The following is a 22,086-nucleotide window of genomic DNA, read 5'->3' as shown; positions in this document are numbered from 1 at the left end:
AAGACACCTGTCGGCCAACAGCATTCTATTCACCCTGAGTAATAACCATGTAACTAAACATCTATAGTACAAGATTGCGGCTCGAGATCCACCTAAGTATGTCCGTTCTCCATGTTATCCAGTATGTTTTCAATCACGCTGCATACTTTCTTCACTTGCTCAACATCCTGGACCCAGGAAAAATGGGTGTTACCTTGCAAAGGCATTACCGAGACATGCTCGATAGGGATGAATTTGTCCAAGTTGTTGGCTCTGGTCCTATGATAGTACTCGTATAATAGACGCTGCTCGTCGCTGGTATATTTGTCGTTAGGTTTGGCAGCCTTGAAGAGAACAACATCTTTAACTCGGGAGAGCATATGTGCAAGCCGCGCGGGTTCAGGATCATATACATGATGGATCTTGTCCAGGATTGTCTTCTCAGCCATCCCGATCTCCTCGGTTGCGCCCCGGACGTCGAAGTAGGTGTCAATGAATAGAAGTGAGCCAATCACCTTCCCACTGCCATCATCTAGCCGGCGGGCAATTTCCATCGCGAGGATGCCGCCAAAACTCCAGCCAAGTAAATGGTACGGTCCGTGAGGCTGAAGACGCCGTATATGGTCCGTATACCACTCCGCCAGCTCCTCGAATGTCTGTAGAGCCTTACTGTGTAGGTAGAAATTGTTGAAAGCCACCAGACTGTGCTTTGGAAGGTATTTGACAATGTTGTTGAAGTAGCTCTCGGCTCCGCCTTCGCCTGGAGGTAGGAGAAACAGGGTCGGACCTTGTCGATGGCTAGGGTCACGATATTCAAAGTAAGGCGTGAATGTTTCTTCGGTAAATAACTGGCAGGACGGAGACTCGGTTGAAGATGTACTCCCACTGCTGAGCTGCTCGGTGATATGGTCCAGTCCGCGCTCAATCGTAGATATCAACACCTCACTCTTGTCTTGGTCCCAGATACTGAGAACGTCAACAGCCACTCTCCCATCGATGCATGTCACCGTTATGTCTATAGCGGAAGAGCTCTTTTTTGCGTCCTCAGGGCTACACGTCAGCCCGTATGCGTATTCTCCATCCCCAATAGCTAAATTCCAGTCATAATCGGGCATGTGTGACGTTCGCGTAAGCTGCCCTAGGTAATTGACGCTGACACTGGGTAATGGATGCCGTACATAGCCATAGAGCGCACCATATCCAGCGCCATGGCAAGGAACTCCGTCCACCTCCGCCTTGATCTCGGCTACTGCTGCAAGCATGTTGGCCTCCTTCACATGGGGAATCTGAAATGGATACATGCTTGTGAACCAGCCCATCGTACGGCTAACATCCAGAGTGCTATCGATACCTTCTTCACGGCCATGTCCTTCCAAGGTGACCATATTACAGCACATTGGCTCAACATCCTGGAGCGCTAGCCCGACTGCAGCAAGCACAGATGCTTCCATTTGGCCAGCGTGCTGCAGCAGAGATGCTGACTTGTCAGCACCCATGACACGCCCTAATTTTAGACGAGGCCCAGTAGAAGGGGGGAGTGCTGCAACACTTTGGGAACTTTGAGCGATCAAGTTATCCCAGTATTCTCGCTCCAGTTTTGAGCCCTGATAGCTGCTCATACTGTTAGCCCATAGCCGAAGACTGCTGCCCTTGCTGCCTAAATTTTCATCAAGATATAAATTCCGAAGATCGCGTATCAAAATCTGCCAGCTAACCGTATCGATGGCAAGGTGATGGATTGAGAACCATACACGGGCTGTTTTATCACTGTAGCCATACAAGTAGCCAATAATACCGATAGGGCCATTCTCAATATTGAACCCCGACTGCCACTCGCTGAGGGCCTCATTGACAGCAGCACGTTCACAAATGCTGCTTACATCCAAGAGGCGGAGTGCAATTTTCTGATGCTCTGTCGGGAATGATAGAACGAAAGTCTCCCCCTTTTGCTTCAATCGCAGACGGAATGCATCGTGATAGTCCTGTAACTTCTGTACAGCAACTGATAAACGATCCACATCCAATTCTGGAGTTTGGATGTAGAATGTATGGTTCCACCGATCCCGTTTCTCTAGCGGCTTGGAAAGGAACCATTCTTGAATTGGCAGTAGGGGTGCCTCACCCGTGACAAGACCTTGCTCAGTACGGAACTCGCTGGTTGAGCCTGACAGATCATTATGTAGAACATTATTGTATAGCTTCCGGATGGTTCGATGTTCGAATAAGTCACGAACGGTGACCTTGCAACTAAGGCGATGATGGATTTGCGCGACCAGATGAAGGGAGGTGATGCTGTCCCCACCCATTTTGAACAGGTCATCATCAATTCCACACCGTTCCACCCCCAAGACAGAGGCCCAGAGAGCACAAAGTTTGGATTGCAGGGCATTGCGTGGTGGTGAATAAACGGCCCGGGGGCCGGTCGTGACGTCTATATCTGGTAGCTTTTGGGTATCAAGCTTCCCCGTTCTAGTAACGGGAAAGGGGCCTCTGAGATAGCACAGATGGTCAGGTATCATATACCCGGGTAGCTTGGTTTTCATATGTCTAATGATTATTTCCTCAAGGCCTGATGGATTTTCCGTGGAGTAGTATCCCACAAGATACTGAGCCACACGAGAGCGTGGGTTGTCATCCATATATTTCGCGATGACAGCGCAGTCTTCAACCCCAGGAACTGAGGACATAACTCGCTGAACTTCGGAAAGCTCAATTCGGAGACCTCGAAGCTTGACTTGGAGGTCATTTCGTCCCATGTATTCGATATAAGGATTCCCTGAGCTATCCAGCCTGCACCTAGCTAGGTCTCCAGTCTTATACAAGTGAGAGAATTTTCCAGAGGCAGCGTCCTCATCAGTGCGGAAGGGGTTAGGGATAAACCGCTGTGTGGTTAATGTGGGCTGGTTGAGGTACCCACGAGCGAGACAGTCACCTGTCAGGTATAGTTGTCCTACTGCATTTAGCGGAACAGGCTGAAGATTATGGCTGAGTAGGTAAATCCGATTTCCAGGTAAGACTTCTCGTAGACAGTTTTCAAACCCATCATTGGCTGAAAAGGCAGTAATGAGATTGTATACTGTTGTTTCAGTGACTCCATAAGCGTTGTGAATAGTACCGTGGAAGCTATCACGCATCTTCTTGTACTGAGAGGCATGGAGCTCTTCACCAGCAGCTGTTACCATTTTCAGAAACTTTAGTTTTCGTAAATCGATTTGTTGCAAAAGAGACGGAGTTCCGCTCAAATAAGAGAGTTTATATGAATTGCAGATATCATAGAACTCGTTGCTGGCGAAAGAATGTTCTGGCGGGATGATCAGTGTCTGGCCACTCAAGATTGATAACGCTATTTGTTCGAGGGAGAAGTCAAAGATGTAGTTGGAGAGAAATAGCACACTATGGTTTCCTGGCGCACAGTTGCCAAAATATCGCATTCGAAGGCCGTTCCGAAGATTGATAACCCCATTTTGCTTGACTGATACACCTTTAGGTTTGCCAGTAGTTCCTGATGTGAATATACTGTATGCCAGATTTTCAGGCTGCACATTTGATTTGACATCATCTGTGGATTGGTGGCTGATGTTCTCCGTGGTATCTATTGTGATGAGGCTCATACCTTGGGACTCGAACCGTGCTGCGTATTTGCTATGCAAAATAACAGCTTTTGGCTTGGATTCCTGGAGGGTTGTGCCTATTCTGTTATCAGGAAATGTAGGATCAAGGGGTACATATGCCGCTCCAGCTTTCCAAACAGCAAGAATACAAATGAGCATGCTGATACTCTTGTCCAGCATCAGAGCTACATGGTCATCTGGTTTCAAGTCTGTTATTGAAAGTAAATACCATGCCAATTGGTTAGCTTGGACATTGAGATCGCCATATGTGATGGTTTTCTCTCCTTCGACGATCGCGACACAGTCTGACGCCAGAGCAACTTCGGCTTCAAACAGCTTGTTCAATGTAGCAACAGGCTCCTTGTCCCTGGGGATGGCAAGCTGTGTCTCCAGCAATGGCAAGTGACTGCCATCACCCTGACATGTGGGCATCAATGGGAGTTGCATAGTGTCGTTAATCCTGCGTTCGGTTAAACGACAAACACCATAGATAAGATGCCTATGTGTATCCAGCATTCCCATAATTGTGGATTTGGTGAATAGACTGATAGCGTAGTTAAAGTTGACCATCACCTTGGATCCCATTTCAGAAACTGTAGCGCTCAAGTCAAATTTTGCAGCCGAGTATGTCTGTTTTGGTTGGTATTCAGCGAAACCTCCTTTGTTCTCTTTTGTTCGTAGGGTATCAGCCTGGTTTGATTCATAATTGAATACAGTTTGTACTAGAGGATGTCGACTGGGGTCATGTTCTGTATTCAGAAGTTTTGTTACCTCCTGGAACGGCATGTCTTGATGAAGTTGAGCATCCACCAGCTCCCGTATTACCCGTTTAACAAGTCCAACAATTCCTTGACGGGTCACATCCACTCGTACAACAAGAAGATTGACGAAAAAACCAACAACAGATTCGAACTGTGGGTGGGTTCGATGGGTGACAGGTACACCGACCGGAATATTAGTTTGATGGGTATAGGAAGCGAGCATGAGACCGTATAATGCAAGGAGAACAGCGTAGAGACTTGCTTTGCATTGCCTGGCCACCTTTTGCAACTCTTTAACCTCCGGTTCGCCTATAATAAAGTTCACATCATCTCCATCATATTCAAAATGGGGTGGTCGAGATTTATCAGTATTGAGGTGAAGGGGCTCGAAGTTCTCAAGCTTACTTCGCCAGAACTCGGAGAGTACGCGAAAACGGTCGCCTATAAGTATATGACGATGATGATGCGCGAACTCCTTATATTGAACGGTGAGTTTTGGAAGTGTGATAGAGTCTTTGCCTTGCAAACGAGAATAAAGCATAACAAGTTCCCGGAAGACAATATTCCAAGACCAACCATCAAAGTTCGAGTGGTGAATGACAAACGTGAGATATAATGAAACATCATTCTCTGTGAACATATACACCCTGAGGGGTAGTTCCTCTCCCAGATGGAATATATGTTGGGAAGCGTCAGAAATTTTTTGATCGAGATGATCCAAATCCCTGACTGTAGATGTGTTGATGAAGAACAAAGACTGCGCTTCATTATTATTCAAAATCTTCTGATGGTAGATTCCAGAGACAGCGTCCTTCTGCAGCAAAGTACGTAATGCTTCATGTCGTGATAGAAGTTCCCTTAGCGCCTGTTCAATTAAAGAAGGGCTCGTCTGGGAGGACAATTTTAATGTTTTTGTTATATTGTACCCTTTACTATTCCCGCCTTCAAGCTCGTGGAGAAATAAAACACGCTCTTGCGCCGGGGATATTGAGATATCCTTGTTTGTGTCAGTGATCAAGGCGATGTCCTGTATGTCCCCGATGCCGTTAACGATTAAACGACCTAATGCTTCGATTGTTCGATGTTGGAAAAGCTCGGCGACGCTAATTGTCCTGTGAAGAAATTCATTGACCATGAAGGATAATCTGGTACTCTTCAGACTATCGCCTCCCAAGCCAAAGAAATCGCTGTAGATGCTGATATCCTCTAGCGGTATTTCAAGTAACTCCGCCCATATTTCACGCAAAGTTCGTTCGATTTCAGTCCGTGGTGCAACTACTTCGTTTTCTGTCGACTCGTCAACGGCTGGCAGAGCTTTTGTATCTAGTTTGCCACTAGGGGTAACAGGTAACTTTGTGACGAAGATGAGCCGAGAGGGAACCATGTAGTCTGGCAGACGAGATTGCATAAATCGTTTTATATCTATGGAAGATATTGTTGAACCAGAAACACAGTATCCAACAAGGAATGTTTGGCCCCCCTGCGCACGTTTTTTAGGAACAACCACGGACTGTTTGACTTCTGGATACGAAGACAGAACGGCTTCGACTTCGCCGAGTTCAATTCGCACTCCACGAATCTTTACTTGAAAGTCATTGCGACCCAAGTATTCAACCTCTCCTCTACTTCCAGGAATCCAACGCACAAGATCCCCAGTCTTATAGAGTCGCATATTGCGCCCCTCACTTTTCTCTTTGTCTGTCTGGAATGGATTGAGAGGAAATCGATCGGCTGTAAGGTCGGGGCGATTATGATAACCTCGGGCAACGCCATCACCACCTAAGTAGAGCTCTCCGACGGCCCCGATTGGGACGCGCTTCATGTCTTCATCGAGAACGTAGCTGGTGCTGTTGGCTATCTGACAGCCGATACTCTTATCAGTGCGGCGCTCTGGGAAAGGATATAGACGTTTGTGGGTAGTAATAGAGACTTCAGTGGGACCGTAGCCATTGATGATAAGCCCTTGGAAGGTTTCGCGAATCTGATCAAAAACTGGTTCGCTAAACGCCTCACCAATGCAATCGACTCGTCTTAAGTGCGCTTTGAACCGGCTAAATTCATACATGGATATAACTGACGGGGTTCCAGACAAGTAAGTTACCCTATTTTTCTCCATGTATTGATAGAGCCTTTCTTTATCTCCACGCATGGTATCGTTCAGGACTAATAGAGTCTGACCATTCAGCAAAGCATCGGTCATCTGCTCTACAAAATGATCAAAGACATAGTTCGAGAAGGAGAAAATAACCTCGTCATCAGTCTCACGGAGGCCAAAGATCCTGGAGAGCGAAGTCTGGAGATTGACCACTCCGTGATGTTCTACCATTACCCCTTTTGGCCGGCCAGTCGTTCCAGATGTATAGAAGATGTAGGCTAAGCTCGTGCTTATGCTTGAAGGGGGAGGGTTATCTGAGCTCCAATCGCTAGTGTTATGTGTAGCCAAATCTGATGGATATATCGGTACTCCTGGCCGTGTAAGTTTCTCAACCTTGGGGATATAGATGGGGTCGGCAATCACAGTGACCGCGTTAGTGTCCTGGAGGATATAAGAAATGCGGTCTTCGGGGTATGACGGGTCGATCGGTACATAAGCTCCACCAGACTTCCACACTGCCAATATAGAAACCATCATGTGTTCGCTTTTATCCAGAACGAGAGCGACTAGGTCATCGGGTTTTATGTCAACCTCCCTCTTCAATTGCCAGGCCATCCGATTCGCTCTCTCGTTCAATTCATGGTATGTTAACGTTACGTCCTCATAGATGATAGCAGTTTTACTAGGAACCCTGTCTACCTCCAACTCGAACTGCTGATGAAGAGTTGCATCTGGGAAGTCGGCTTCAGTTGCATTCCACTCAGCCAATTGATTGACCTGAGCTAAAGAGAGATACTCCAAGCTATTTGCTGGTCGGGTAAGGTTGCTTGATATCTGCTTAATGGTATCTTGTACCATTGACAATAACTCTAGGATCGTGGGTGTATCGAAAAGTTCACTGGCATAGCAGATGGTAAATGTGAGCGTGTCTATGGTAGCAGCGTTGATATCCTGCACTATAGCCGTGAGAGGATAGTTCAATTTTTCCATATTTCCTTGAATGGAATAATGTAAAGCTTCTTGATGATGGAGTTCTTTCACCCTATCCAAGGCTGGATAGCTTTCAAAGACAAACAGAGTGTCAAAGAGTCCGTGTTTCAGGTTACTTTTATACAAACGGCCCAGCTCAACATGCCCCCGTGTATTCATTGCGTTGACCTTGGCCTGAACATCAGACATTGCATCCAGGACGCTCTTATTTTTGTACTCAGTGTGATCTAGGACTAAGGGTAGGGTGTTTATATAGAGTCCGACAGAGTGTTCAATGCCTTCGACAGGTAGATTGCGGCCAGAGATTGTTGTTCCCGTAACTGTATGGCTTCCGCCACCATACTTGTGGAGAATGGTGTGCCAGATGAACTGAAGGATAGAGTGTAAAGTGATTCCCCGCTCAGAGCATGCATCGTGGATATTTCTCAGGTGCATATCGCAATCAAGATGTAAGGTCTGCTGGCGCTGATCTCGGACCTGATCGTAGTTTGCGAGAGGTATCTTGTATCTACTCTGCTCATTCAGAAGGACATTCATATCGCAGCGTTCCGTGATTTGATCAACTACACCAGACCAGTATTCAAGGTGAGTATCACGATTCATTTGAAGAAAGTTCTGACTGTGTCCGTACGCTTTATCAATATGGGTATCAAAATGAAAGTGTCCGCCTTTGATAAGGCGGAGATACTCCTCATGGACATGCTGGAAGAGTAAAGGCAGGCTCCACCCATCGAGAATAGCATGATGGCAGCTAAAGAGGGAGGAAAAATGTTGGTCATCATGCTTTATCATGTACACCCGAAAGAGTTCCCCAGCATCTAGCTTGTAATCTTCCCGCAGATCTTGTTTTTGTAGATTCTGAAGCTTATCCTCTCTAGATAAGCCCTCCAGATCCCTATCAGAAGAGAAGAATCGGAAATGAAGAGGCTGATCTTGGTCAATAATTTGAAATACGTCCTTCTCCCACAAAAATCGGAGCCTCAGTGCTGGAAATGCATGTTGCGTAAGTTTCCAGGCCTTCTGAAAAACATCAGGCCGCAATTCAGTATCATACCGCAAAAGAGATTGCATAATGTATGTTCCAGAAGGCTCCTTATTTTTTAGGTAGTGGTATATAAAACCTTGCTGAAGACTATTGGCAAGGTAACAAGTGCTGTTACTCCCCGAAAGGACAGGAAAACTTAGAGAGGCCCTTGATAGTGTAGCAATATCAGTTGTACAGCTAGCCTCGATTTCGCTCTGCCTTTTGCGTAGGAATGCAGCCATGCGGCTAAGGGTTTTCATTGAAAAGACGTCCTCCACAGAAATGATGACAGAAAACTGTTGTCGGATCCGTGCAATCAGCTGAATACAACTGATACTATGCCCTCCTAAGCGAAAGAAACTATCCTCAGGTGATATGGAATCATTCCCGATACCGAGAACATCACTCCAAATCTTTTGTAGGTCAATTTCCGTTTGGTGTCCCAAATTATTTAAGGCACCCTTCGCTGTCCTTGATAAATCAACCATGGGTAAGGCTTTCAGGTCAGCTTTACCGTTAATATTCACAGGAATATATTCGAGGTGGACCAGACGTGATGGGATCATGTATCTGGGTAGCTTTGTTTCTAGAAATGCCAACAGACTCTCCTCAGGAACCACTTCCACATTATTTTGGCACACATAGTACCCTACTAAATGTTCGTTGGCAGTCTCTTCACCTCCTGATCTGAGTTTTCTAGACACTACCAGGCTTGTTCGGATGTTGGGATACATAGAAAGCGTCGATTCGATCTCTCCCGGCTCGATTCGGATGCCGCGTAATTTGATCTGGAAATCCGCGCGTCCAAGATATTCCACCTCGCCGTTGGGTAGCCATCTGGCCAAGTCACCAGTTTTGTACATTAAGCGATTGATACCGAGCTCTTTCTCTCTTCCCGTCTGGAAAGGATTGGGGATAAATTTGAACGGGGTCAGGTCGGGGCGGTTCAAATACCCTCGTGAAATACCCAACCCGCCGATATGCAATTCACCCGTTACTCCAATAGGAGTTCGCTTTAGCTCCTGGTTGAGAATATAACACTTTACATTCCTAACCGGGCGTCCGAGACTGGTATTTTCTCGTTTGGAATGAGGCTTAAATATGTTCAGGGCAGACACAAAAGCTGACTCGGTAAATCCATATTCGTTCAAAATTGTCCCCTTAAATCTCTCGCGAAGTGAGTCATATCGTGCGGCCGTCAGATTCTCACCCACGAGGATTATACGCTTCAATGATGGACATGTGGAGAAGTCGTACTCCTGCAACACAGACGCGGTGCCGTTGAGGTAGGTAACCTGGTGCCGCTGCATGAGGGATAGCAGGTAGTCGGAATCATATTTTTTCACGTCACTTATAATGGCGAGAAGATGGCCGTTCACCAACGCCATGAGCAGTTGGCGGACAAACGGTTCAAATACATAAGCAGAAAATAGCAAAATCGTCTCATGATGCGACCCTGCCACACCGTACTTGACAGACAAATCCGTGATACTATTCACCACACTAGTATGTTCTTTGAATATTCCTTTTGGGAAGCCGGTAGTGCCAGAGGTATATGTCACGTATGCAAGCTGCCTGCTGTTAAGAGGCAGGTGGTCCAGATTTTGTCCATCATGGAACTCACCGGCCGCCGAAGATGTTAACTCTTTCAGAAGTAGCTCAAGCCTGATTACTTGAATATCTTTATTGCTGGTAATGTTTTTTTGCAATCTTGCAGCATGTGCATCGCTGGCGATGAGGAGATTAGCCTTTGTATCATCCAGAACAAAACGGACACGGTCATCAGGGAAAGCAGGGTCGATTGGAACATAAGCAGCTCCCGACTTCCAAATCGCGAGGATTGTGATTATAAGCAGCTCGTTCTTCTCGAGAAATAGGCCGATGAGTTGCTCTGGCTGCACGAAGTGGCAGAGATATCTGGCGAGAGAGTTCGCTTGGCGGTTGAGGTCGCCATATGTGAGCTCGCGCTCTTCGCACACAACAGCTCTTTGTCCGGGCAGTGCCGTGCCGCATCTTCTACAAGATGGTTGAGGCGCTTAGAAGACTCGTAATCTCCATCGGTATTGTTCCAAACATCCAGTTGCTGAATTTGCTGCGCCGAGAGCAGGTCGATGTCCTTTACTAGGGTCCCTGGGCCTGTCGAGGCCTCCGCGAGCAGGATTTTCAACGCATCAGTAAAATTTTGTATCGTCTCAGGCGCAAAGAGTGATGTAGAAAACTGGACAGCCAGCTGGAGGTCTCCATCGTTGTGCCCTTCATGGACGAGCACGGCTAGTGGGAAATCGACGTCGATGCTGGAGAGCCGCATCACGTGATCTAAGCGCGCCTTAACGAAGACAACCGGCAAGTCGAAGAGCTCCGACTTCATCCAGCCTCCCTCCAGTTCACTACCGACTTCCTCGAACCTCGATGCCCGATTCGGCTGTGTTTCTTCTTCGATTTCTTCGTTTTTGGAAGACTGTAGCCGCTGATTGCTGATGTCGATGTTTCTGATGGCCTCGAGGACTGACGTTTGTCCGCGATTTTTGTGAGAGACAATGGTAGGGGATACCTCCCAAGAAAGCCGGTGTTCCGAATCTGGGCTGATGGAAGCAGTGACTGTGTGGGAACCATTGCCGAACCCCCTAAGCATCTGATGCACTGCAAACAGCACGATGCTCCGAAGAGAGCCTCCCTGCCGGATATATCTGTCCCTGAGGGCGGTGTTAACCTCCTCGGGGACATCAACGGTTACAGTTTGACGCTCCCGATGAGTATTAACGTCGGAAAACCCTGTTAGTGCTAGCTGGTATTTAGTGCAGGCCTTTGCAAGGCCACTAAGATCACAGCGTTCACTAATATGGCTGATACAGAGCCTCCATTTATCGAGGCTCCCATTGCAGTACATCCTCTCATGGGTCGAGGGTATCTGCTTTCGAAAATTCAGAGCTTTGCCATTTTCCAAGGTGATAGCATCATTACTTGGTCGTTTGATGTCGTTTTCGATGGTCATCTTGAAGTATAGAGCCGGGCTTGAAACACAATTCTATGATATGGGGGTAGTAGTTGAAAAGGCTTCGGAAATATTGAAGCTAGAAAGGGGGGAAAACCAGCAATATAGAGACCTATAAACTGTCTCTATATTTCAAGCCTAGCTGAGATGGCTATTTTCCTCGTGTCAAAAAAATACCCCTGCGTTCCTTGGTTACATCTCTTAGCTTTTGCCTCAAGGGCGGAGTCTTGAGGCAATGAATCATGCGGACCTGAACTTCATCCAATATACAGCTGATAGCATTCCATGTTAAGCCTGACGTCAACATGGACTCTCAGAGGGTGCAATGTTTATTAAGATCTCGTATTGTCAAACCTGAATTATGGACGATAGCTATGGGCCCAGGGCCCACCGGCGGCGATATTATTCTGAAGAGTGTTAACATGCCTGCATGCAGTTGGCTAGCTGATCAACTCGAGATCCTCGGGGTTTATGCTGCTTATTGATTCAATGTGACGTCTTGGCTCATGTAGTATCTTTCCGATGGATAACATCTGCATCGCCGAAAGTCACAGACTCGGAGTAAGAAGGCTGTTTTAAAAATGCAAAGACTTCTCTTCCACTTTAGTGAACCGCACCCCCCGATGTTGCACTCTGAAATTCATCACTAAAATTAATTCATCCTTACCAGCGACCGACCTTCCAGCGACGAGACAATACTCGTTCTTCAGATACACCAAGTTAACCGTATCGACATCATGTCAACGACCCCAGTTGCTGACGTTCCTCGAATCAATGTCTCTCCCCTATTTGGTGATAATATGGCGGAGAAGATGAAAGTTGCTCGTGCTATTGATGCAGCCTCGCGCGGGTCAGGTTTCTTCTACGCAGTCGGCCATGGGGTCGATGTCAATCGCCTCACGGAGGAGACCCGGAAATTCCACCTCTCTATTACCGACGAGGAGAAGTGGCAGCTCGCCATTCGGGCGTACAATAAAGAACACGAAAAGCAGATTCGCAGTGGCTACTATTTGCCCATCCGTGGGAAGAAGGCTGTCGAGTCATTCTGTTATCTCAATCCCAACTACAGCTCCGACCATCCCCGCATTCAGCAGGGCACACCGTTTCACGAGGTGAATGTCTGGCCAGACGAGGACAAGCACCCAGGTTTCCGGCAATTTGCCGAGCAGTATTACTGGGATGTGTTTGGCCTCTCCTCGGCCCTCTTGCGTGGTTACGCACTTGCCCTTGGCAAGGAAGAGGACTTTTTCACCAAGCACTTTCGAAAGCATGATACGCTGTCCTCAGTGGTCCTTATCAGATACCCTTATATCGAGGACTACCCGGCTCCTGCAATAAAAACTGCCAGCGATGGCACGAAGCTCAGCTTCGAGTGGCACGAAGACGTTTCCCTTATCACCGTCCTGTATCAATCCCAGGTTCAAAACCTACAGGTGCAGACGCCGGAGGGCTGGCTGGATATCGAAGCTGACGACACCGGATACCTTGTCAACTGCGGAAGCTACATGGCCCATATCACTAACAACTTCTACCCGGCGCCCATTCATCGTGTCAAATTCGTGAACGCAGAGCGCCAATCCCTTCCCTTCTTTGTCAACCTGGGGTTTGATGACGTTGTTGAGCCGTGGAACCCAGGCTCCAACTCTCAGAACTCCGAGACAGCCAGGAAGCCTATTCCGTATGGCCAGTACTTGCAGGATGGTCTGATTGGCTTGATCAAGAAGAACGGGCAGACCTAAAATTGTGCGTTAGTTTAAGTTTGGTTAGCCAGTTAACGAGTTAACGAGACATGTAACTAGCTATCGCAACGATCTGAAAATTATATAGCTTAAATGCAACACAGGCTATGATTTGACCCAAATCCGCACAATGATGGAGATCCAAGGACGGATACGAAGTTGAAGAACCTGGAACACGCCCACCACAACCCCAGCCGATGCGATCGGCACGCCGTCATGTCGTCATGCCGGCACCACTGTGGGTGTCACTCAGCCGAACTCCTCGTATTCGCTGTCTTGGGTGCACAAGCTCGAGGAATTTTGGGAGCTATTCTGGCCAGCCATTTTGTCATGTTCAAAATCTTACTACTCTGCAATGCGGGTGCCTTGGTCGGTTGCGGTCCGCGTAGAGACCCGCTGCGGCGGATTAGTTAGTTAAATGGGCCTCGCCAGGCCAGGGGCGCCGCTGTGGAGCCGCCTTTGCCACGCCTGCGGCTTTTATCACTACCTCGGTTGACCAGCTCAAAGTACAGTTGGATGGACGCTTGATGGGTCAAGAAGGACCTTGGACACTGGCAGCCGGCTATATTGATAGCTAAACAGGCTGTCAAAAAGGTTGGTAGCTGCAAAACCAACCTAGTTATATAACTGCCTAGGTAACTAACTCGTTAACTGGTTAACTACGCTCTCCATACATTTCCCTATTTCCTCTTGCATTTACGCTAGGCGTGTTTGAGAGGTTGATATTCGCCATGATGCTTAGAGTTGCCTGCGAGGGAACCCCCTTTGAGGTGCGGATCTTAGTATATCTGCATATTTTTGTAACAATCCTTTGACGCTAAGTAACTAATGAATTCAAAGAACAGGTCGGCTACCAGCATGGCCATGCTGCCAAAGATGTCATTGCCAACACGCTCGAATTCTCTCTCGGCCTCATCCGTGGACGCTCAAAGAAGCAGGAAGAGGAATTGCAGAGAGTAGCCACTAATCTGGCACAGGTCATCGAGCAAAGATGGCCGAAATACTTTGAAGAAATACGCGGTACGCTACCTTTTTATGCCCAATACCTTGGTGGTATATGTATATAGTATCAGTGCTAACAAAACCAAATTGAAAAGGTATTGCACAGGGTGCTGGAAGAGAGGTTTTAGAGATCATTATATTGAATATCCGCACTGAGCTTGCATATGGCCTTGTACACCTAGACGGATGCACCAGTGTCTTCTGTAAAACGCCCGAGGGCTCTGCGCTGCAGGGCCAGAATTGGGATGTAAGTTTCTGCCCTAATGGTTCTCCCCTATTATCACCAATTCCTTTTTCTTTTAGTAGTATGTTTATAGTTAATCAAGCTGCTAATGGCGACGTCTAGTTCTTCAGCGCATCTAAGAACAATCTTATCCAGCTTACTATCAGACAACCAGATCTTCCTGTCATAAAAATGGTCACAGAAGCAGGCATAATCGGGAAAGTTGGCCTTAACAGTGCTGGTGTTGCTGTCAATTACAACGCACTTCATGTCCCAGGCCTACGTCCAACAGGGCTACCATCACATCTTGCTCTACGCATGGCGTTGGAAAGCTCATCTCCCACCGAAGCGTACGACAGGATTATTTCCCAAGGTGGGATGGCTACTGGCGCCTATATCATGGTTGGGAATGCAGATGAAGCCTTTGGAATTGAGTACTCGCATGCGGATATAGTTCAACAAGTACCCGATGCTCATGGTAGACTTGTTCACACCAATCATTGCCTTCTTTCCCACGACAACAACGCACCGGAGGTAAACCCATTACCGGACTCATTTACTCGATACGAGAGGATGATGCAGCTTATGAGCCAGACAGAAAGACTGTCTAAAGAACAATTCTCTCGCCTTTGGGAAGATGAGGACAACTATCCCGTTGGTATTTGCCGCGGATATCTTGAGGGGAAGAGCCGGGGAGAGACTCTTTTCAATATAGTTTATGACCATTCCTGCAGGGAGGCAACGGTGCGGGTTGGCCGACCGACCGAGCCTAAAGAAACATTCGTCCTTCGGTTTGAAAGAGATGAAATAACCACTAAGCCCTAGTTAAGGACTGCAGAAGCTTTAGTAAAATCACTTGTTCTTGAAGACTCGAGATGCCACAGTTTATATTTACCACGTCACAGTATTCCGAAGAGATATTTACACAACGACAATGAGACTTGAGTATATAAATAGCCTTGATTGATTAGTACAAAAACATGCTTATCTGCCACGGCCATGATGGCATGCAAATAATGAATGGTATTAAGTGTTGAAGTCCAGGCCCCGACGATAGCGCAGTCAAAATGGTTATAGTATCTTAACTGTCAAACAATGATACTGCCTAATTAACGGCCACTACCATTATAAAGCAGACGGCTGGTCGTATCCGGTCCAGGATTGCGGATAGTAGGCTGACTGAGCTGTTTAAGACGAAGGCAGGCACGGTTGCCAGGAATACCCTCCTTTGCAATCAAGTAGGCTGCAACACCGGCGGCATGAGGGGCCGCCATGGAGGTCCCAGACATAGTCTGGCTTCCACCTCCAGGCCTAGCAGAAAGGATGTTGTGACCGGGAGCATAAAGGTCAACTATACATAAATCCATTAGTATTGAATATCATATATTGATTCAATGCAATGTATGCTTACCGGCAGGGCCCCAGTTGGAGAATGAAGCCTTTCCGTCATTCTCAGTGCTGGCAGCAATGGTACATACGGATCTTTCAGAAGCTGGAGAATTACCATTCGAGTTGATCTATCGGCCCCCAGCATCGAGTTAACAAATATACTTCTCTCTACGGAGACTGTGATCACTTACGTTATCGTTGCCAGCAGAAACAGAAACAAACATGCCAGCCTTAATAGCCTGGGCAGTAGCGTGGTTTAGGCCTGCACTGTATGTGCCTCCGAGTGACATATTGAGAACGGACTTCTGTAGCATGCCATGTTTGCGGGCGTGTCTGATGCTCCAGTTGATACCAGCAATGATACCACTAGTTGGGCCTTTGCCCTCGGAGTTGAGCACCTTGACGGCAACTACCTTGGCCTTCTTTGCAATTCCATAGGTTTTGCCAGCAATTGTTCCAGCGACATGGGTGCCATGTCCAGTTCCATCAGAGTTCTTGTTATCGACCAGATTCGAGCCCCAAACAGCACGGCCTTGGAATTCAGCGTGGCGAACGTCTACACCCGAGTCAACAACATAGGCCCAGACGCCAGAGCCAGCAGAGCTGTCGAATACATAGTTGCGACCTCCTCTGCGGTTAGAGAGACGGGAAAGGCCCCATGGAGCCTTGCGTTGCTGAACTACAACATGCTGGGAGATGATAGCGTCTGGCTCGACAAAGGCAACCTTGAATGAGTACAATGTAAGACTTGGACACTAGCAGTGGTGATAAACAGCCGATGAACGTGCACATACCTTTGGATCGTTTGAGATATCCTTTATAGTGTCCTCATCAAAGATACCACTGTACCCACGTAGGTGGTCGAAGTCGTATGTCTGCTTGACACCTGCGCCATCAAGGCCACGTCGGGTCATATTATGGTGGATGCTAGATATCCAGACGCGGTGAGAAGAAAAGTCCTGTTGAGAGGTGTCATCTTTCATGACCACGATGTAGCCATTGGGCACGACTTCAGCCCCTTTGGGGACGCTTAAGATCTGTGCGGCATTAGTCACAGACAATGCCGCCAGAGAAAAGGAGAGAATGGTAAAAAAGCCCGTCATAATGAGTGTATAGGGTCAGGGGAGCAATAAACGAGAGAAAAAAAAAAAAGAAGGGAAAAGAGAACGACTTTCAAGAAAATGCAAAAGAGCGTATGAGAGAGTGGCTGAAGAAGAGAATAAATTCTTCTAGTAATCAGGAAAGGAGAGGTAGTCGTTTTATAGCAGTTCCTGAGATTGAAATTCCTTGACAGGAACTTCACATATACCCATGCCCTATAAAATCCCAAGCCAGAATGTTTCTCCCATTGTCAATAACTTGGGTATAATATCACCGGCGTAGAGTACACAACGGGTATCATGAGAGGGTCTTCGGGAGCCCAGCCTGCAGGCCAAGCACACCACAATGAGAGATAGCAAAAAGCATGTGAAGGCGCAGCTGGTCCTGCCATGGCTAAGGAATGATGCTTGGGTGAAATGGGTATCTCTCGAGAAGCGTAACAGGAAGGGCAATGGCGTGGAAAAGCAACCAGTCCGCAAGTTGGATATAAACATATAGCTAAGATGGCGGTTTGGTGTTTTTCTGTCAACATTGTGAAGTGAAAAATTAAGCAGATGGCCGACAGCACATTCAAGCTAATGCGGGAAGAATTGTAACCTGAGACAAGCCTAAGTTAGCGGAAGTTTTCATTCGGCACGCTCCTTGGCATTAACGGCAGCCTCTTGGTAACTAATTAGTTATCCCTGACCTTAATATCAGGCAACTTATATAGAATTGGCAGTAGAACTAGTTAGCCCACGATCGATGTTGTTGGCCACTGTAGTCTTCGAGAAGCGCTTTTGCTGACAGCCTATCCCTGGGGTCCATCTTCGTAACCTTCAAAATAAACTACTCCTTGTCCTCCGGCAAAATCTCCCTTCGACTAGCATACTGGAAAGGCTTCAATTGGTCAGGTGGCGCAGAAGCCCATTCCCTGTCAACAAGGCCAGAGTATGAAGAAAGGTATTGCCCGAGAAAGCCGTGGTATTTTGTTAGGATATCCAGTTCATATCCATCGTGACCCCGAGAAACTTTGGGTTTGAATATGAAGAACTGCCGTGTGACGGTGTACGTGCTGGTAGCGTTGATGATGATCTGGCCCAGTTTTCAGGAGTGGAGAAGGCGATGAACTTGACAAGCTACTGACGGACTGACCCAACTTTGCAATAGAGGCGTGCGTTGACATTATTGTTGCTCATTATTAGTTATTGCGAACTCCAGAAGAGCCAAGGCCATGCAAGGAAGAACGTCGTAGTCGATGCACCCTTTTTCTTTGATTAGCCATTAGTTAATGAGGTATTTCTATTGGTCAATAATATCTATTGTAAATTTATGCTCACTTAGTTACTCCACCAATAAGCATCACTTTCTGCAAAGCATAAGACATCTGCGGAGTTGATTGGTTGCTTAAACGCTCATCCAACCTTAGCTAGTTATCCAATGAAGTGTATGATTGGCTACATTTCGTTATTAATGCTCGAGGCCGTTCATATGTATTATTGTAGTACTTAAGTGTCAGTTTTTGTAATGGTCAGCTACATCTCGCTTAGTTAAAGCCTCGCACATTCGATAGAGCTTAACATCATCATCCTCCTTTCTGGTACTTAACTAGTTATTCACCGTCTCGAAAGAAATCCAACGAAGGAGTGGCGAAGCAACCGCAGGGCCGTGAATTTACCAAAACGATTCACTTAGTTAACTAGGCCCAAGGGAAATATATAAAAGGCTTCTGCGCAGGACTATTTCCTAACTTCTCTTCTAACTCCTTCATCAATCCACTTTCTCGCGTTAGGTGGCGCTGGGCCTCAACTCTACCATTTTATATCCTGATATACCCCTGAGATACCCCTGAAAGCCTCACACACGAGCTTAGTTACCTATTCTCGATTACGCATGTCCGGGAGTGACAGGACCGTCAAGGACTGGATATCTACTGTCCGTGGCTCGATATAACTAAGAGGCCGGCATCGCTAGTTAAGGCGTTTGTTTCTCACTTCCTGCCCGCGACCCCGTGACTGCCAAACGCCCGGGCGCACTGCCTTCTTAAGCGGCGGAAACGCGCACTGCCTCCTTCTCTTCTTTCCTCCATCGTCCAAGCAGCAGGAACAACATCACAGGAACAACATCACAGCTACAACAAACAACATTATCTGCCGCAGCATCAGCAATACAAATGGATATATATTCGAAAGCTCTGCTCCCGGCCCGACCAAGCGGCAACGCTGGCCACGTCCCTTCCCCTCTTCCTAGGCCGCCGTGATGTGCGGCGCGATAATCGCGCTGTTAGGATGTTGATTTGGGCCGTATGCCCAGGCCGGCGCAGATATTCTGTAAGTTGTGACCCGCTGACAATAACCTGACGTGACACTAACATTTGATTAGGCGCCGGCCAGTAGGTAGCTGGGCTAACCGGCGCACCTACCGCAGGACTCCATCCTCCTCCGCTCCCGCAACCACCACCACCGCCACCGAGGCTATCCCCGCCCCCGCTCCCGCACCCGAGGCCGCTGATGATAGACTTGTCTAGGAGGTAGGTCAAAATAATGTAAGTAAAACTAAGCCAGCTCTATACTCGTCTAAAAATATATGGTTATACTAATACCAGATACGGTAGGAGGACCGACACGGTCGTCGGGCCAAGATGGGATATTCTTGATTAGCTGCAGAGAGAGTCGCTATATCATTGACACTTTCTTTTTAGCCGAGCTGCTAGCCACAGCCACAGCAACAGCGAATACAATAGCAACACTATGAGCAACAGCAGCATGAGCAGCACCATGGCCGCCACCATCATCGCCCCCACCACTACCGTCACTGTCACTGCTGCCCTCGGGGCCGGCCCACCGGCGACGCTGGCCACGTTTCTTCCCCCTCCCACGGGAGGGGGGAGGGGTTGAACCAATTGGGGCCGCTGTGGTGTGCGGCGTAATAATCGCCGTATGGGGCTTTTTTTTGGGCCACGGGCCCGCGCCGGCGCATACTACATGTAAGTTGTAATCCACTGACAATAACCTGACATGACACTAACGTTTGATTAGGCGTCGGCTCGCCGACGACCGGTTTTCTGGCCGTCGTTGGAGCCGTCATATTTCGAACTCCGTCCGCCCACGGCCCTCCACCATCAGCGACGCTCTGGCCTCCTCCGGCACCACCATGCCAACCAATATATTTCTGAAACTCCAAAAAGTTCTCGAGGGTGGTGGCAAGACAGAAGAGACAGAAGATGTAAGTAAAACTAAGCCAGCTTTATATTCATCTAAAAATGTGGTATACTAATACTAGATACGGTAGGAGGACCGACACGGCCGTCAGGCCAAAATGGGAGGTTCTTGATTAGCTGCAGAGAGAGTCGTTATATCATTGACACTTTCTTTTTCTTTTTGGTAATAGAAAAATAATAAATTGCTATATTTTTACTACAGAAAACTCCAGAGAAAAGCAGCCAACCCGCTCTTCTTTTTACTTTCGTAGATCCCAGAGATGATATTTGGGCGTATTTCTAAGGACATAGTTAGCTTGTTGTTAGAAGTGGATACAGGAAATGTAGCCACGAGTAGTTAGTTAAGCGCCCTGAGCGTGTCCCTAACCAGACCCAGAGTATACTGAAACCAGGGCAGCTTCTGTGAATTCGTTCACCAACCAACTTACTACTACGTACTCGATAGTTGACCATTCAAAGGAAAAGTGACAGGAGAAGCTTAACTAGTTGGTTAACTCCGAGGGAGAATCACAGCACAGAAGACATAGATAAATGCAACCCACAGAAGGGGATGCCGAGTCTAGCTCTCGCGCACAAGAGCACACAACAACAGTCTAACATATATAATCAGGCAAGCATCAAAGCATGACCCAGCTTGCAAGCAAAGATATAGGCTCTATTACATGTTCCCAAGAACAGCCATTGAGGCTTTGCATACTGCGCTCAGGCACGGAAGTCCGTGGGCTACGTCTTCTCTCTCTTCTTAGTTCGTTATCCAACTGACTACTCTTGTTGGTAGAGGTTGAGTCACCCGTCCTCGTGCAGGTAACTCTTGGAATGGGGCAGAGTTCTATGGCACTCCCGAATACCATGGCCTAGCCTCTTGCTCGTGGAAGATACCTGGAAAAGTACCCCGAAGATGCAGGCAAGGCTGTCCTCATCTTCAAGATTGGGACCGATCTTGCTTCCCCGGAATTCACAGATAGCTGATACATGTAGACTAGTTCAGGGTTCTCTCCTGAATCCTCCTAGGGTATAGATATAGGCACATGCCATAGCTTGCTGCATCCGAGTCTGCATGTCTGATATATTCACTTGGGCAGTCTTCAGGGGGGGCAAGGGGGGGGGTGTATTCCCTCCAGTCCCAGAAGGGACGAAGGTGGTGAGAAGCGGCAGAATCGAAGGAGCAACGCAGAACCCCGTGACGGTCGACCGTGTCTGTCTTCTTAAGGCATCGGAAACACGACGCTGGACTTCTTCCTCTTCTCCTCCCGCGACCGAGCAACAGACAGTAGTACCAGCAGCCACACAGCAACAGCAACAGCAACAGTAACAGCAACAGCAACAAACACAGCAACATGGACTACAACACCAGCATCACCAGCAACAGCACCAGCAGCAGCAACAACACCAGCATCACCAGCAGCATGAGCAGCGCAATGGCAGCCACCCTCACCACCATCACCACCATCACCACCACTGCCACCACCACTGCCACCACCACTGCCACCACCACTGCAACCACCACTGCCACCACCACTGCCACCACCACCACCACCACCACCACTTCTACTGCTGCCCCTGAGGCCGGCCCAGCGGCGACGCTGGCCACGTCCCTCCCGCTCCTCCTGGAGCGGGTTGGCCCATATGGGGCCGCTGCGGTGCTTGGCGCGTTGATCGCGCTTGTAGGCCTCTGCTTCGGGCCATATGCCTGGGCCGGCGCAGATATTCTGTAAGTTGTGACCCACTGACAATAACCTGACGTGACACTAACGTTTGATTAGGCGCCGGCGAAGGACCACCCCCCCCCCTCTTCTCCCCACCACCACCACCGCCGCCACCGCTCCCTCCACCACCATCACCATCACCAACCCGGCTGCCGCTCCCTCCTCCAACCCCGCAGCCACCACCACCGAGGCCCCTGCCCGCCAAGTGTCGCGCGTTAGGCACGACGAAGGCCGCATGAAGAAAGTAAGTGAAACTAAGCCAGCTCTATATTCGT

General features: G+C 48.1%; 5 protein-coding genes across 5 annotated transcripts; 2 read left to right on the top strand and 3 right to left on the bottom strand.

Annotated features, from left to right (window-relative positions):
* Window positions 1-92: 92 nt before the first annotated feature.
* TRV_00553 (uncharacterized protein) lies at window positions 93-11,452 on the bottom strand (the record flags this gene model as incomplete). The annotated part of the gene is made up of 2 exons (XM_003025230.1): window positions 93-10,377; window positions 10,440-11,452. The coding sequence occupies 2 exons, from the start codon at window positions 11,450-11,452 to the stop codon at window positions 93-95; spliced, it is 11,298 nt and encodes a 3,765-aa protein (XP_003025276.1).
* A 737-nt stretch (window positions 11,453-12,189) lies between these two features.
* On the top strand, window positions 12,190-13,191 carry TRV_00552 (uncharacterized protein; the record flags this gene model as incomplete). Its single annotated transcript, XM_003025229.1, has 1 exon — window positions 12,190-13,191. The coding sequence occupies one exon, from the start codon at window positions 12,190-12,192 to the stop codon at window positions 13,189-13,191; it is 1,002 nt and encodes a 333-aa protein (XP_003025275.1).
* A 734-nt stretch (window positions 13,192-13,925) lies between these two features.
* On the top strand, window positions 13,926-15,241 carry TRV_00551 (uncharacterized protein; the record flags this gene model as incomplete). Its single annotated transcript, XM_003025228.1, has 4 exons — window positions 13,926-13,961; window positions 14,037-14,211; window positions 14,289-14,440; window positions 14,540-15,241. The coding sequence occupies 4 exons, from the start codon at window positions 13,926-13,928 to the stop codon at window positions 15,239-15,241; spliced, it is 1,065 nt and encodes a 354-aa protein (XP_003025274.1).
* Window positions 15,242-15,525: 284 nt separating this feature from the next.
* TRV_00550 (uncharacterized protein) lies at window positions 15,526-16,908 on the bottom strand (the record flags this gene model as incomplete). The annotated part of the gene is made up of 4 exons (XM_003025227.1): window positions 15,526-15,767; window positions 15,828-15,933; window positions 15,997-16,530; window positions 16,600-16,908. 4 exons carry the CDS (start codon window positions 16,906-16,908, stop codon window positions 15,526-15,528), a joined length of 1,191 nt encoding a protein of 396 aa, XP_003025273.1.
* A 4,402-nt stretch (window positions 16,909-21,310) lies between these two features.
* On the bottom strand, window positions 21,311-21,814 carry TRV_00549 (uncharacterized protein; the record flags this gene model as incomplete). The annotated part of the gene is made up of 1 exon (XM_003025226.1): window positions 21,311-21,814. A coding segment is annotated over one exon (504 nt), but the record flags the coding sequence as incomplete, so codon positions are not given.
* Between the last annotated feature and the right edge of the window lie 272 nt (window positions 21,815-22,086).

The sequence above is a fragment of the Trichophyton verrucosum genome, assembly GCF_000151505.1.
Source record: "Trichophyton verrucosum HKI 0517 chromosome Unknown contig00045_1.f1.exp, whole genome shotgun sequence".
NCBI classification, from domain to species: Eukaryota; Fungi; Ascomycota; class Eurotiomycetes; order Onygenales; family Arthrodermataceae; genus Trichophyton; species Trichophyton verrucosum.
This window is presented reverse-complemented; position numbering and strand designations above follow the sequence as displayed.